The 16,130-nt window shown below is 39.4% G+C and overlaps 1 protein-coding gene across 2 annotated transcripts in view; it reads right to left on the bottom strand.

Moving 5' to 3' along the window:
* Positions 1–11,215, bottom strand: part of NUP107 (nucleoporin 107) — a 28,542-nt gene extending 17,327 nt beyond the window's left edge. Inside the window, exons 1-10 of one of the 2 annotated variants that reach the window (XM_072034693.1) lie at positions 11,086–11,215; positions 10,902–10,987; positions 9,143–9,232; positions 6,081–6,196; positions 4,043–4,169; positions 3,433–3,536; positions 2,456–2,583; positions 2,084–2,132; positions 798–869; positions 221–309 (exon numbers count right to left, since the gene is read on the bottom strand). In XM_072034693.1, the coding sequence (XP_071890794.1) occupies positions 221–309; positions 798–869; positions 2,084–2,132; positions 2,456–2,583; positions 3,433–3,536; positions 4,043–4,169; positions 6,081–6,196; positions 9,143–9,232; positions 10,902–10,987; positions 11,086–11,189 (965 nt within the window). In that variant the 5' untranslated portion in view covers positions 11,190–11,215. Of the gene's footprint in view, positions 1–220; positions 310–797; positions 870–2,083; positions 2,133–2,455; positions 2,584–3,432; positions 3,537–4,042; positions 4,170–6,080; positions 6,197–9,142; positions 9,233–10,775; positions 10,827–10,901; positions 10,988–11,085 lie in introns of those variants that run through there. The other variant, XM_072034701.1, reaches the window with a different exon arrangement.
* Positions 11,216–16,130: the final 4,915 nt, after the last annotated feature.

Raw genomic sequence — 16,130 nt, 5'->3', positions numbered from 1 at the left:
TTTAAGTTGGGGAGGAAGCTCAATTTTATATCTAAGAACTGAAGGAAAAGAAGTAAACGAACTGACCAACTTAAAAAACAAAACAAAACAAACAAACAAAAAAAAAACAACACAAAAAAACAGTTCTTCTTCAGAGTGATTTTGGACCAGTTCTGTGTCTAGGTATGTGAATCTTACACTCAAATGAAGCATGTACACAAAACACAAAGTCTGAACTCACCAATATACAGATTTTGCATAAAACTCAATATTATCAGAGAAGTCCCCAATTTCATCCTTGGCAATGCTCTCTAGCCAGTCTACCACCATCTGGAATGATAGGAATTTGCATTTTTAAGACAAATATTTAACAAGTAATATTTTAACTGTCTTCCTCCCATCTCTAAAACTACTTGTTATCTAGAGAGTAATCAAAAGACTACACCACCGTACATACCCACTTTGAAGGTTGTTTTGTCCCTTAATCTATTTCTTACTAGATACTGCAGTTACTACAGTGCTACCAGTTTATTAATCATTATCAACAGTAACAGATGCTCCAAATAAGAATAGCTTGCAGCCTTCCATCCTCTCCAACCTAGCCTGAAAAATGTTTCTGATCTTTAGAAACTAAAGAACGATATTTCTACACGTACAAATAATAACATGCCTAAATGAATAAAAAGAAATAAGTATTAGAAACAGCTTAATTAAGTGCACATAACTCATATTTTCTGAAGCTTATGCAATACTAGTGTTACAAACATTTAAATGTCTATTGGTCTATTTCCATTCTTACCATAAAAATGTTGTCATACCTGGCTTTGTCGAACAAATGAATCTTTCTGAAACAAGTTTTCTATATTCGTCTTCTCACTAGCATTTAAAGGCTATTTAAGAAAAAGTTGATTAGTACTTCCTCAAAAAGAAAACTTGACACAAAAACACAAATACCGAACCGAACACATTAACTTACAGATTTTCAACAAGTTCAGCATGCTACCTCTCCCCTGTCCCTTTGCAAACAGACAACAATACACATTTGTTTCATTAGGATCATCATCTACATCCCGTTATACTAAAATCTGTAAAACTAAGACTGAATATAGTTCAAATGTATGACCACAGAAAGATTCTACATAGCAGATCCATCAGTTCCACTGGCTGCATTTGTATCGTCACAAATTTTGTTTATTACTGTGTATGTCAAAAAGTGGACATTTTTCTAGATCATATAAACTGTAAACATGAGCAAGTAGAAAAAAGGAAACAAACCAAAACCTAGCCAAAACACACAAAAAATACACCCCAAACTCCTGATATTTCTTCCTGCTCTCCTGCATTAATTTAGCTTTCTTGCTACAAAAGGAGAACAAAATATGAATTTTCCTAGTAAACAGAGATAGGAAGAGACTTATTTTTGCACAGCCGTGTTTAATTTAGAAGTACTGACAACTTTGCAGTGGGAATCATAGATGAAGCTATTTCATGACTGAGAAAAAAACAGCAACAATCATAAATTTTACAAAGGCAGAGTCACTTTGCTTATTGTTTTGTCTTCCTAAGCATATTCTGGCAGCAAAGGCTGGAAACACTGTATTGACATAGACAAGACGACTACAGCTGAAATAAGAATGATACAAAAGTTTGGATTTCTTTTGAGATAAATTGGAATCAGGATTGCAAAGTACTACACAGCTTGAGACCACATGTACTTCTAGGCAAAGCAAAATTATCTCTGCCCCAGGGGAAACATTATCACTACCGATGCAACTTTTAAAAATAAATATGTAGTTGCTTCCAGTGGATTTTCCAACTATGTGGGGAATACTTAATGAAACAAAACCAAGTATAGTTAATACAAATTCTTATAATAGTATTTTCCATTTAGAACTGAGTATTTAAATTCACATTTTCCAACATGTGGAATAATTTAATATTTATCTTGCTAGAGTTCAAATTGGCCTCATCTTTGTTTATATTCTTTTATCTCTGAATTTTGAGGTGGCTGCAGCATTGGGATTGTAAAAACTAAAACGTAAGCGTTTAGCTTTAAGACACATCCCTTACAAACAGTAGTAATAATTTTCCCCCTCAAGCTTACCATGAGTTCAAACGCAGTTTCATCTTCCAGTGCTGACTGTATTCTGTCTCTAGAAATAAAAGTGCAAAGCCTTAATGATTAAAATAAAGATGAGAAAATTCAGCAGAATATGTTATATAAGTGAAAGTGTTTAAAAATACCTTTACAAAAAAGTGTTCTTTTATAAAAATACATTTAAAAAGTAATAATAGGACTGTTAACTTTCAATTTCATACAGGCAAAGGAAATAGGCATCATTATCAGCAGCTAGTTCCATAAACAGATAGTAAGTAGCTACTTAATTACCTTATTCCATATAAATAATCTTATGCATAATGTATCTAAGAAAGTCAGCTCAGCGCAAAGAAGTAACACACTTTTCAAGTAAATTACCTATAAAGTGCAGACAAGAGTCTCCATGTTACCATCTCCTGCTTGAGTAGCCACAATACACTGGCAGTTTTTGAGAACTTTTGCTGTCCAGGCGTTGCTCTGTAAACTATTTTGCCTAGTATGTTCACCTGAGGTAAATAAATGCATACATAGTTAATAATGCCCATCACTGGATATTTTTCTAAGCTGTTGCGATAATCTTTTCATTATCCCGAATACTCCCTCAAAAAACAAATTTAATTACCATCTCTTCTAAATAGGTAGATGGTACTCCACACCGTAAGTTCCCACAAGAATGTTTAAAAAATGTTTTATGGTCTCTAGGCCATGTAACAAGAATGCAGCTCTCTTTTGCAAGGCGCTTTACAAACTCTGCCCTCTTCTCGCTTTTGTGATCAACACTGTTATTGCTGGAAGTCTCATAACTTCTTCCTTTCAATTGGCCAATCCCTGCTGGTCATAAAGTGTCAATCAACAATCAATTCAAAAATTGTGTCTAAAAGCAGACCTCTTAAATTTTATGTTGAGAACTCTACTGCCAGTTTATTAGGAATGCACTAGAAAGCTCTTAGTACCATCATAGTAAAATTATTTTATTTATTTATACCTGAGACAAATAAGTATTTGTTAATCCAGCTCACCATCACTAACAAAAAAATCTATTTATCTGCTCATGTTTATTGTCACTTGACACTTGTAGGGGAATGGCAGCTGGACGATGTATTTAGCAAGTATTTAGCAAGCTACACAATGGGCATTCCTGTGGCAAAGTAAAGTGGTATGCTAATCAATGCTTGTGTTCAGTGACTGGAGACTGCAACCAGCTAGAAGACTTAAAAGTATCTAGGGTAAGCACTGTGAGTTCTCTGCTTAAAGAAAAGGAACAACAGAACTTAAGGAAGGGACTGCAAATTAAAATAAATAGTAAAATAAAATTAAAAAAAAAAAAACACAACAAAACACAGCAAACTATTTACCTGACTGTTACATATACTTTCATATTCGTCCACCAGATCAAAAATAGTAGTTGACGTATGCTTCAGGAAGGAATGTAGAAAATCTGAGTACATGCTCATAGTAGCTAGAATACATATAAGAAGAGACAGTCATATTAGACACAATGTGGTTAAAAAATCCAACACTACAAAAAAAAAATCCTGATGACAAGGCATCTTGTCATTAATAAAGCTAAGCAAAGGCAGAAATGATACGAACTATTTATATCCCATAAAGTCAGAAGAATTTACCAGCTAAGACAGTAAGATATGCAGAAGCTACGATGTAAGTCAAATAATTATAAAACTTTTGCTGTAAATCTGTCATCTGAGAGAGTTTTAAAGACAAACTTGTTTGTCTGTCTCCACAAAGCTAATCCAGTTTGTGTTTTGCATCACCACAGTGTCCCATTTGTGTCATCAATTTCCACAGAAAACACAAAATGGCAAAACTGCAATGACTGGAAAAGTTAACTTTCTGAACTTTTAAGACGAGATATTTCTATGCCAAGAACAGTCTAAACAAAATGATACAGAAAACCAAGAACATGTATGTGTGGTCAGTTACAATGAAAACTTCAGATTATCTCACCAGCTTCTCCGGGATCATCCTCACGCAACAGCACAGCGCTCATAGTGACATCTTCTGTCATGTCCACATTTGTAAACAGTCCTGTCTGCTGAGGTGAGAGCACTGTTGTCCAGTTACTTTCATCCAACTAAAAGCATAACAGAAAATAAACAGCCATCTCAGACTACTGCAAGCCTAGCTTCAAAGTTTCTTTTTTTTTTCATGCTATCTGAATGGTGCAGAGCAATTCTAAAAATTAAAAATGAAATATCTGCCTTTAGATAAAGCGCAACGACTTTAACAAATAGCTCTGAAAAGATAAATTTTAATCTGGAAAAAGGAAATTCTTCATGTTTATTTTCTTTTTTCCCCCACTAGGAAATAAAAAAAAATGTATAATGTAATCAGACCTTGCATTTTACATCACTGTGTATCACTTTTCCCCTTAAAATAAATGCATCAGTCCATCCTTTTGTATTCTGTTAAACATTTACCAAGTATTTTGTTGACTAGGTTGTAAAGCAGCTGTGAAAAGTTAAATAAAATAGTTAAAATTTGATCAGAACCATTTACTTCTGTCTTCCAACCTTCTTGGAGAATTGCTCAAAACCCCTGATTGAATGAAGCAATACATCTTTAAGGAGAAAAGAGTATTAAAGTGGGAAATAGAGACACAGCTATACTTTCTTGGGAGTATTTCAGGGGAGGTATTTGATAACATATCAGAGATAAGGCAGCAAAATGGCCAAACCAGGAGACAGACCGTACATACACTGCACTGACAGGACAGCTTCCTGTAGCTGTTTCCATGACAGCAACTGCTTTCTCAGCAGCAATTAATGCCATATGAAGATCCCGTGATATGACAATGGTTGATTCTTTTTCCTGACTGTTAAAATGGTCACACCCAAACCAGACAACACTGTCATAAGTCTCTTAAGTGTATCCAAAAACTGTGGACATAACTGTTGTTCTTCCTTTTATGCCCCAGTTTCTACATGCTGTACTTCTCTTGCCTGGTTTCTCTCTGCCGTTATTGCCCTCTAGGCAGCCAGAACAGAAAGCTATTGCACTCAGCAACATCCAGACAACTGAGTAAAAATAACAAGAAGCTCACTTCTACTAAAATATTATCAGGTCTCTGTGGGAAATACAAAAAGGTCTGATGAGCGTTCTAATCTACCAGCACGTAAATTTCCACAAGACATAATTTTAAGTCCTTTTTCCATCACCCTCCTGTGAAAGCTTTGGTTTAGTCCCAAGATTTCCCTTGCTAATCTACACTGGATTTGAGTCAGAGCACTAAATGCTATGCATTTTGTGAGTGAAGTTCATTTTACGTATTTACAGAACATCAAGAGGCTCTGAATCAGGACAACAGCACTACTGCTAACAGCTTTATCAATGCTGATCAAGAGCCTGAAGGCCCCAGAACCTTACAATTTAAAGAAACAAGCAGGCCATTACAAACTATAGAAACAACCAAAAGGAAGAATGACTTCAAATGCACACACAGAAACACATCTTTCAAGTCAATTTAAAAATAAACAGAGAAAAATTATTTTAGATGTCCCTATTTACAACTTTTCTAATCATTGTTTTTCCAAAGATGTTATAGTAGAAGATAATTAATGTCATCTGAAAAGCAATCAGAACAACTTGCTCTTTGAAGTCCAAACATTAAGATCCAAAGGAAGCCTAATACTGTGCTAAAATAAGAAAAACTCTGAAGGTTTAATTTGCTGACAGAACAATCATCTTTGAAGCATCCGTAAACAAGCAAAGTCAAGCTTTCTGTAGTCACAAGCAGATGTTATAAGGAACAGATTAACATAGTATAGTTAAGAAATCCATAAAATGCTCTTCATTCCTTACTGCATCATCTCAAACACCACGTTACTAAATAACACTAGTAGCAAGCAGCAACAGAAGCAGTAGTAACAGCAAGCTTGTCCCACCTGCAGTTCGTCCTTGGTGCAAACATGGAAACACTGAAAAATGGTAGCTTACTGTAAGTTTCACGGGATCTAAACAGAAAAATGTGCTCAAACCATCTCACCATTGACATATTGCCGAGCAGTCCAGGAGTCTGGAGGATCAGAGGAGATCTCCCTCCTGTTCCCAGGATGGCAGACATATCCGTCTGCTTCATGGCGCTTCGAGACAGCGAAGTAACTGAAAGACAGAGAGCCTTTTCTGAAAACAAAAGCTGGTTAAGACCACTTTGCTCTATCAAGGAAAGTAATCTTGCAGTGCTGACTGAAGTGTTTATGAAATCCTGCTTACAGAAGAAACAGACAAACCAACCTGATGGAGAAGTGACTTGCTCCTATTGCTATTTTCATTCCACTTCATTCCAGGCTTGTACAAAACCCACAAATACCAATTAGAAATGTCTTAGGCCTGAGAACACTTGGAAGTAAGGATGTTAATCTTGACTATATCCTTACTAATAAAGGAACTTAATAATTAGTAATCCTTACTAATAAAGGAACTTAATAATCTAACTCTCTAGTTATGGTAGACTTATACAAGCAGCATTAGCCAAGTCTGAAGCATTCTCAAGCACTAATCTTCAGTTAGGAAGCACTTCGTCCAGTTTGGAAGCAGAAGATCCAATGCCTGTAGCTTTTTTTTAAGTGTCTCAGATAAACAGAACTTTCTTAGAACGTTCCCAGTCCTGAAGATGGCCAAGAACGTGTCTGGTCACTTCTTCTGACACCCTCGAATTATAAGGGGACAAAGCCATTGGAAACAGGCAGACAGAGGCTAGAAGGCTTCACACCAACAGGTGTTTGGCTCTCCACACATCAGTTTTGTACAGACCTAGTCAGCTGAAGAACCAAAGGTTTCTGTCTTTGTATTAGCACTTACCTTGAATCACCACAAATAAATTTCCTGTAAACTCCTGAGATGTGAAAGTCAGGCATACTGAAGATCAAAGAGACAAATCAATTCCCAATTTTCAGAACTAGAATTAGAGCTACTAACATTACCAGTCTGACTCTGAAGTTGTAGGTCAAAGCACTCAAGCTGTCAGCGGGTCATCATTCTCCTCTCCTTCATGGTACCAAAAAATATCTGCTAAAATCTCCCCTGTCCATATGACACAATACGCTCAAGGCTCAGGAATTTACAGGGTGGCAGAAAAAAAACCTACACTGAATAATTCTCAAATACAGTTTCCAATAGCCCCAAATGCACAACTGTGAGCAACTGACATCAAAGGAAACAAAAAAAAAAAAGCTTGTTCCCAGGAGAGGAGGTAATGAATGCAGTTCACAAGAACACTTCAAATGTTCCATTGTAGGAATGAGACTGTACAACAGGAACAGAAACAGGAGTAAAAATGCCAGTGTTTACTTTGCTGCAGGATCTTCAGACCGCTTGAAAAAGAAGCAGCTCTAGCCTTCTCTCCAGGCTGAACAACCCCAACACCTCAGCCTGTCCCCACAGGAGAGGTGCTCCAGCCATGAATGCAGGGCTCCAGTTGGGGTCTCACAAAAGCAGAGCAGAGGCCATCAAATACTTGCCATCAAGTGCTTGTATTTTGGGGGGCAACTGCTGCACAAGCAAACCATACGCTGCCTTTTATTGAAATTCTTTATTGCTAAACTTTCTGAAAATGGGCAAAACAGAAATTTCACAGTGACAGAATCCAGGCAAGTTGTTACATCAACACGTTAGGTGAAATCAAGATCTTCAGTGAAATCAAACAATGCTCAAGATGGTATTCATAACTTCTATTTTATTTTAAAGAGAAAAAAAGTTGAAAGAGAGCCACCTGACTAAAATGTCACAGCATGACATACAACGCTTATCTCTTAAGGGAGAATTAATACATGACTTGTCTCCAAGCAGTCCTGGAAGAAGGATGTGGAGCAGCAGCAGGTGCTGCTCCAGCAGAAAGAAAGCAAGCCTCTCCTCAGAGATTGCTGGAAAACACTGGCTAGATGACAATAAAATCAGAAACCCCTTATATGAGCACTTCAATGATGAAAAAATAAAGCCTATGGGAAGAGACCAACAATAAAAAGTAAGGTAAGCCCTGGTGATGACACGGGAATGGGAGGAATGGGCATTTCTTCATTTCAGCGAGAAATGGCAAGGGAGGCTCTAAGAGGATTACAGATCTTTTCACAATATGATTAGTGTCAAGGCAATGCTAAGAACAACCTGCAGCTTCATTGTGAGAGCTGTCAATGCTGACACACGAGTAGCTCGAGAAGAAGGCTGATGCTAAGAGCATGTATCTTTGGTGCTGGCTCAGATTTTATATCTTAGCCACTAGATATTGCACTAAATAAGAACAAACAGGGGCCACGCGGAACTTGACAGGGAACCTGAGAAATCACAAAGAATCAGTCTCTCTCTGGAACCTGCGATCTTCCACCAGTGCCAGTTTGGGAACAACTTCCAACGCACTCCGAGTATGTGCAAACTGATGCTGAACACGGGGCTGAGACTGGGAGATGTCAGAGCAACCTGACCCCAGCCACCACCAGCAGTCACAGCCCTTTCTGTGAAGCGTGCTGTCTCATCTCTTCTCCGGTGGAGAAGGAAAGCACTCAGAGATGTAACCAACACATACACCTGTTACAAAGGTCAGCAACAGAACTAGCCTACCACTTAGGGATGAAAAAATGCCTGAAGAGACACTACAAGACAAAATACCTTGAAAAATTGAAGCTGCTGCAAAAACAAAAGAAGTTCGTGAAGAGGAGGGGAATTAAACAAACTAGATTGCTGACTAGCAAGGCAAGAATCATTCAGTTTCAATGTGATACTTGAGTATTTCATTCTGTGCCTACTGTCTTGTCTTTTTACTGGTCACCACCAAGAACAGCACAGCTGTCTTTTTACTCCTCTTTTTTCACTCCCATCAGCTGGTTATACGGCATTGTCAAGATCCCCCTGAGCCTTCTTGCCTCCAGGCTAAACCATCTCAGCTCCTTTCAGCCTCTCCTCATCTATCAGATGCCTCAATCTCCTGATCAACTTCTTGGTCCTTCACTGGACCCCTTACAGTGCATCCGTGTCTTTACCATTAGGAATTCTTATTAATTATCAAGTACAAGCATATTATTCCTTTTAACTATATACTAAAGTAAGAAGTCTTACGTGGCTGGCGAAGCAATGAACAGGGAGTTCTGGAAATCAGATGGCTTCTGGGCGTCATGTTTGCAATGCTGTCATCCAGGGATGTAAAAACTGATTAACAAATAAGTTAAGAAACACTCTTCAACACAAACTTTCAGGTTTATGCAACAAAAACAGTTCTATTGTGAACACTTGGAAAGGAAGAACGTTTTGGTGGGACTGAAATCTAATAAAGGTTACACATTCTGTCTTTCAGACTAAAGCAGAAAGTCTTATTCATAATCCTGAATTAGGTCATGAAATGTTTCGCCAAAAACTGGAGAGCTAGAAGGGACACTCTACAATAAAATTCAGAAACATAAGCATAACAGGTGTGGGATGTCTTGGTCCTTGTAAGTGCTTGGATTAAAGAGAGTACTTCTGCCCCGTAAGGAGCTGCCATATCCTGCATAAACCGCAAGAAAATTCAAGCCTGAATGCTTTAAGAAAGTTTTCTATCATTCCATTCCATGATACCAATGACTTTAACAAAAAGGCCTCTGTTGCTCTACTTTGCCTCCTCCTGTCAGCGACCAACTTCGATGCTCTAGGCATGGTTTATTAAAAAGTGGTGTGAAAGTTTCAGCGGCCTCTCTCATGTCAGTCTCTAGAAACATTAATTCTAAACAACAACCATAAACAAGGCCAATATCTCACTAGCTTTATAAAGCTTACAAAACAAAAACAAACAACAACTAACAGCAGAAGGATGGGCACAGGTACTGCATTCCTTTGCTGACACAAACAAAAAAAAAACAAGCAAACACCTTTATATTAGCTGCTGAATTAAGTATTTCTTCGTATTGTAAATAAGTGGGGAGGAAAAAAAGTTCTGTGAAAATTCAGATCTATGTATGTGCGCATCTCGTGTTATTGCTGTGGATGGGAAGCTACGACATACTGAATGAAAACAATACCATTAGAACAAAAAAAATATGCAAAAGAACATAAACCCACAAAATTAAGATATAACAGACTGAAGAAAACTCAGGTATGGAGCCAGCTATGGCTCACATAGTTCTCCAGGCTGACAATAACCTGAGTTTGTAAGCCCACAAAACCCTGTAAAAACACCCTGCTACAGAACGGAAGGGGTAAATAAGACATCCTGGCAATCATATTGGCCCAGAATCAAAATAATCAGTCTAAATACAGTCAAGAATTGAGTATACAAGCATCCTGACAGCCTTGTACTTCCCTGAAGTCTAGCAAACACAAGACACCACTACAGAAGCTTTGACACAGGTTGAGATTTATGAAAACAGCAGGGAGGATAAAGGAAGGGAGAGAGAATTTCCACTCAGAAGAAACACCACTCAGAGAGAAGGCAAGCACTGCATCCTTTGGCTTATGCCTAACTTAAGGGTCAAGCCGTTAACATCCTCCCTTTTAGCTTTCAGATATTGCAATCGTAGCTTTGTTATTGAACTTTTCTCCTTCTTATGGAATAAAAATACCACATAGAAAAGAAAACAGGCTACTGGAGAAGAAAAAAAGGAACTGCTCAATAGCAAAATTCACTGCAGGGTACCTCAAGAATCAGGTGATTTCAAAGTATTTTTAAATATTACTCAATTTGGATAGGTATAAGGCAAGGAGTAATTTTTATCATAACCTTAAACAGCAGGGAGGTTGCTCTGTATTTGAAAACCCTTCCCGAGATGCTCGAAGCGACAGACGCGGCAGGGAGGCGGCACACGGCAGCGGTTGGCCGGCTGGGACAGCCGCCACAGAAGGATACCGGGCACCCGCTTCTGGGAGCCCTGCCTCCGGCCAGGCCTGGCCACCTCCACGTCGCGGGGCGACAGCAGCTCCCCGAAACCGCTCCTGCAAAACAGCGACACGGGCGCGGAGTCAGCAAAGGGGGGCGGCAACGCCTGAGGCGTCCCCGTGCCCGTCCCTTGTCCCTTGTCCCCGTCCCGCACCTCTCCATGGCCCCGCTCCCTCCCGGCTCCTTCCCCTTCCCGCCTGGGCGCTGCGCACGGAAGCCGCGGCCGCCCTTCCGCCCGCGCCTGCGTGCTGCGGGCATGGCGGGGGGGGGGATGTTGGGCGTCGTCCTGTGGCGGAGTGACGGGTCGGGGGTTAAAAATAAAGAGTACACAGACACATAAACGCACACAGACGCGTATACATATACACACACGTTTCTGATGCTGGGAGGCGGGGGTGGTCGGCCTGCAGAAGAGGTGGCTGTGGGGAGGCGTCCTGCGGCTTTTCAGGACGAGGGGGAGTGGTTTTAAACTAGAAGAGGGGAGATTTAGAGTGGAGGCTAGGAGGAAATTCTTGCCTCAGAGAGTGGTGAGGCCCTGGCACAGGCTGCCCAGAGCAGCTGTGGGTGCCCCATCCCTGGAGGTGCTCAAGGCCAGGCTGGATGGGGCTTTGGGCAGCCTGGGCTGGTGGGAGGTGTCCCTGCCCATGGTCTTCAAGGTCCCTTCCAGCCCAAGCCATTCTGTGACTCCGCAATCCTATGAACATGATTAATCTGTCACACAAAACGTTTTATTCCTCAGCTAGAGCCAGCCAGTGCCTGCTCCTTGCCAAACTGGGACAAGACTGTGGCCAGCAGCTTGCAGACGAGTGTCTGCCCTGCTGCCTTCCCCCAGAGCTCCTCAGGCTCCTGCCACTCCTGTTAAGAGAGAAGCAGCAGCCGTGCAGGGTCACAGAGTCCTCAGCACTCAGGGCAAGCTGACAAAGGTACGAAGCTGCCTCTCCCCTTCCTCCTCAAGAAAAGGTTTTGCACACTCATTAACTACAGGAAAACAATAGAGCCAGGTGCTACCAACAGTCCATTTACTTGCGCTTTAGTACAAGGAAAACCGTCCACGTGGCATTGTTAGTATAGACAGGAAAGTAATACATCTAAAAAAACAGCTGCAAGAAGCAGAATTGCAAGACATCATCACAACTGCCATAGCTTGATTAAGACACTAATGAAAAGCAGTGGCACCAACACACAGTGCCTCACTGGAGCTGTTGGAGAGCCTAACCTAGCAAGGGCCTCACATGAAGAGGGACACTGAGAATGCTGATGGAGCTCTGGTGTGCAGGCACACAGGCAATCAAGACCCTTAGAGAGGTGATGCTTCACCCAGGAATTGAAGTTTTGACGAAAAAACGTAAGCCTGAAGTTGCCCTTCTATCATGAAAGTGTCAAGAAACAACCTTCATTAGAGCAGGAAAGCAAATATTAATACCAAGGAACTATTATAAACTGATGCAATACTACATACTCAGTGCATTTTACTTCTTAACACATCCTCACAACACATATTATTACTGTCTGTACTGTAGTGAGAAGTTCAGCGTAATGCACAAATTAATACCTGGTTCAGTTCTTTGCTGCCGGCTCAAACTCTTGGGCTAGTCCTACCTTAGGGCAGAAAACTGGAGGCAAGTGAGAGGTGTAGTAAGAGAGAAAATGCTTCCTTTATATACTCCTCAAGTTTATTCAAAGCAGCAACATGAAAACAAGGAAAAGAAACAAGGCTGAAGAGAAAATAAGAGAGCAGCATGCAGCACACATTTTTTCAAAAATAAATAAGTAAAAACAAAACACCATCACATTAAAAGAAAATGGAAGATTCAGGAACCTTAAGAGAAGTTTTCTGAGTCTATACAACCTCTTTAAATGCAGGCTGAGGAAGCACCTTACAGTCATCAAGCTGGCTCCAGGTTAAGGGGTGTGCACAGGTGAGAATGGGACAAACATCTTGAGGTGTGTTTCAGGCAGTATTTTTTTTTGACTACCATCCCATTTCATTTATTCGACAAAAAGAAAAAAGGAGAAAAAAGCAAAAAAGTCTAACACAAGCACCTTACACTTTCAGTAGCAAAAGGGAATGCAAATAAATCTTTAGCATGATATAAAGGACTTTGAATTTAAACTATGATTACGATTTATAAATACATCTCAAGTTTCACATTTGCACCAGCACTGATCCTAATTGCAACCATGTTGTCAGAATCTCAAGTTTATCCGAGGATAGCAGTGCTCCAACAAGACCTCATCAGCTAGCACTACTAACACACACACTGCAGGTTTGTCACTAATGCCTGATGTTCCTCAATTCCATTCTAACTTTCTTTAAAGTTCACAGGGGTTTACAGGATGTACTAGATTAAGGTTCAGGATTACTTGTGTAATTTTCATCTAGTATAACTAACTCAAAACTCTCATTACGATTTACAAAATGCTTTAACATAGTTGATAAAAAAATTACCCTAATGCATTGCTAAGCTGCAAACATGACATCTGCATATACAAAACTGTAGTCTTAATTTAGAACCATTAAAAGCAGTAGCATGAGAAAGTTCTATGAAGCTGACAGCAGCATAACTGCATTAGCTGAGATTTCAGTGCAAAGAAAACCATGGAACCTACACCTTACCTCAACTCTTTTTATGAGAAGGAAAGTAGTCATAGAATTGTTGAATGGTTTGGGCTGGAAGGGCCCTTAAAGCCCACCCAGCTCCAACCCCCTGCCATGGGCAGGGACACCTTCCACCAGCCCAGGTTGCCCAAAGCCCCATCCAGCCTGGCCTTGAGCACCTCCAGGGATGGGGCAGCCACAGCTGCTCTGGGCAGCCTGTGCCAGGGCCTCACCGCCCTCTGAGAGAAGAATTTCCTCCTTATACCTAATCTAAATCTCCCTTCTTCTCGTTTAAAGCTAAAAGCATTTCATGGTTTAATTCATTTTTCTTCTTAGTCAGAATGCATCCTTGGAAGTGTATAATTTTTCATCTTTGTAAAATTTGAATGCAAGCAGTCTTTTTTTCTTTAAGTTAATCTCAAGAATGACATGAAGTATTCATGCGCTTGCTTAGTATTAAAATACCTATGATGACTCTCAAATTAAGTTTTTTTGGGGGTATGGGGTCTCACCCCAAACCGATGTTGATTCCTGGGCCTACTCTTATGAGGAAGCTGAACTAAATATTTTTATTAAAAAGAAAATGCTAACAATTTCATAACTGTCATTTTATGTCTGAAAGACAAGACATTAGTGCCAAAGGCCTGTGTTACATTGGCCCTGTTACAAGCAGCAAGCCCAGTTTATGAAAGCTGGGATTTCACATTTAGATTTGTGTCCTGTGTGACAGTGAAGTTACTGAATCCTCCCTGGTAAACTTAAGACAGTAAAGATGCCACATAGGTGGCATGAAAAGGTAACGTGTACTGACCAAAGAAATAATGATAACTTCTACTATAATTTCACTCCGTATCCAAGATTGCTGAAGCATTTCCCCCATTCCCCTCCAAGATACAGTAGCCAAAAAAAAATTGTTTGAATTAATTAAAAATCACACTTTTTAGAATGAAAGTGTTCATACCAAACAGTCTCAAAGAAAACAAATGCTGGTGGCCACAAACTTTCTTAAAACAATGAAACTTGGGTTTGTTACGCAGAACTACTATTTCTTGAGGCTGAAGTGAGTACAGTGGAACGATGAAGACATTCATTTCTCTCCCTAAAGAATATCTCATTGAAAACAGGAAGCTACCCTCTGTCCGATGATTCAAAAATTCTGAAAATAAATGGTTCTGGATGGTATTGAAAGAGACAAAACCTCTGCACCTATCTGCTGTTTGAAGCTCAGATACCATAACACTGAGAACAGAAGAGAATAGCTTTGCTTGTACTTCAAAACAGAATATAAGGTTTGCTACAAGCATCATTCCAGAATTTTACTTTACAGAACAGAAAAATTAAATTAGGTTTTAAGAATCTTCAAGTTGTTCATAAACCCTTCAAAGTGGAAGGTGCTTGAGACTCAGAAATGAGAACGTAGGAGCTCTGCTTTTCTAATGCTACCTTTGAGAACTACATACAACTGCATTTTGTTACGTGTTTGAGCAACTTACTTGCTTTCATTATCCTCCCCGTGCACAGATAAGAAACAATAGCTATAAATTGAAGTATAGCTTAACGCTGCTGGGATAGCAGTTTAACTTTGGATTAAAAGCTCTCTTTCTTCACTGATGTTTGGCTACATCTTCGTATTACAATTCAAAAGAGCTTCAGAGAGTTGTATACAGACTAACGTCTTCAACAATTCAAGTCTAAAACTAAATTTCTATTGTTATTAAGTCTACGCTGAAGCCTATCTAGAACTAGTTCACTATTGCGGGAGAGTTCCCCCCCTCAAGCTATCCCCCAAATTAGGAAAGACTAGAAAATTTTGGAAGAAAGCTCGATTCATCATTATTTTTTTGGTTTTTGTTTTTCCCCTTAAAGAGAGGAAAATCCTCATCTTTAGTGCTTACTCATGAGGAAACAGCAATTCTAATTACAACATTACAGGAGAAAGACACACAGCTTTAATCAAAATTGCATCAATACTCTTCTCCCACCTTCCCTTTCTATCATTGCAGTATCGGCACATATTACGAAACGAACTTAACATCTAACTCTACAACACTTTTCCAGAAGTTGAGTTTCCTTATGCAGAAGAACAGCAGTAGTTTGAGTTTACAGTGCATTCATTTGGGCATCCGAAAACATCTTGCAGTCTCAAAATATTCCCCTAAGTTAGGCAAGTAGACATTCATTTCACAGAATAATTTGAGAATGAAGAAGGGCATTAGTAACAAGTTATAAGAAATAAATTTATGCTGAAAAGTTGTAATAGGAAGAGTGCAATTCCATTAAAATACTTTTATATTTCAGGAGATAAACATTACTTTTTCCATAGAAAGCTCAGACACTTAAATACTGACATAAACCAATTTCAGATTAGGTTGGAAAGAAAGCAGTCAACCTCTCTGTGCGCTGTAAGCATTAGCTAACTTTATAGGCCATAATGCATATGTATTAACACTGAATTTAGAAAATTACTGCATTAGTTTCCTGAAAATATGAATTATGCAGGTTTTCATCCAAAGCTTTAAGAGAAATGTTCTGTTTCTATAGAAGTAGTTGAAGTGTGAACTTCTTAAGCGTTGGTAGACAAAACAGTTATCCCGAAGACG

This window comes from Anas platyrhynchos, chromosome 1, assembly GCF_047663525.1.
Source record: "Anas platyrhynchos isolate ZD024472 breed Pekin duck chromosome 1, IASCAAS_PekinDuck_T2T, whole genome shotgun sequence".
Taxonomy (NCBI): Eukaryota; Metazoa; Chordata; class Aves; order Anseriformes; family Anatidae; genus Anas; species Anas platyrhynchos.
Note: the sequence above shows the minus strand (reverse complement) of the source record. Positions and strands in the feature narration are given on the sequence as shown.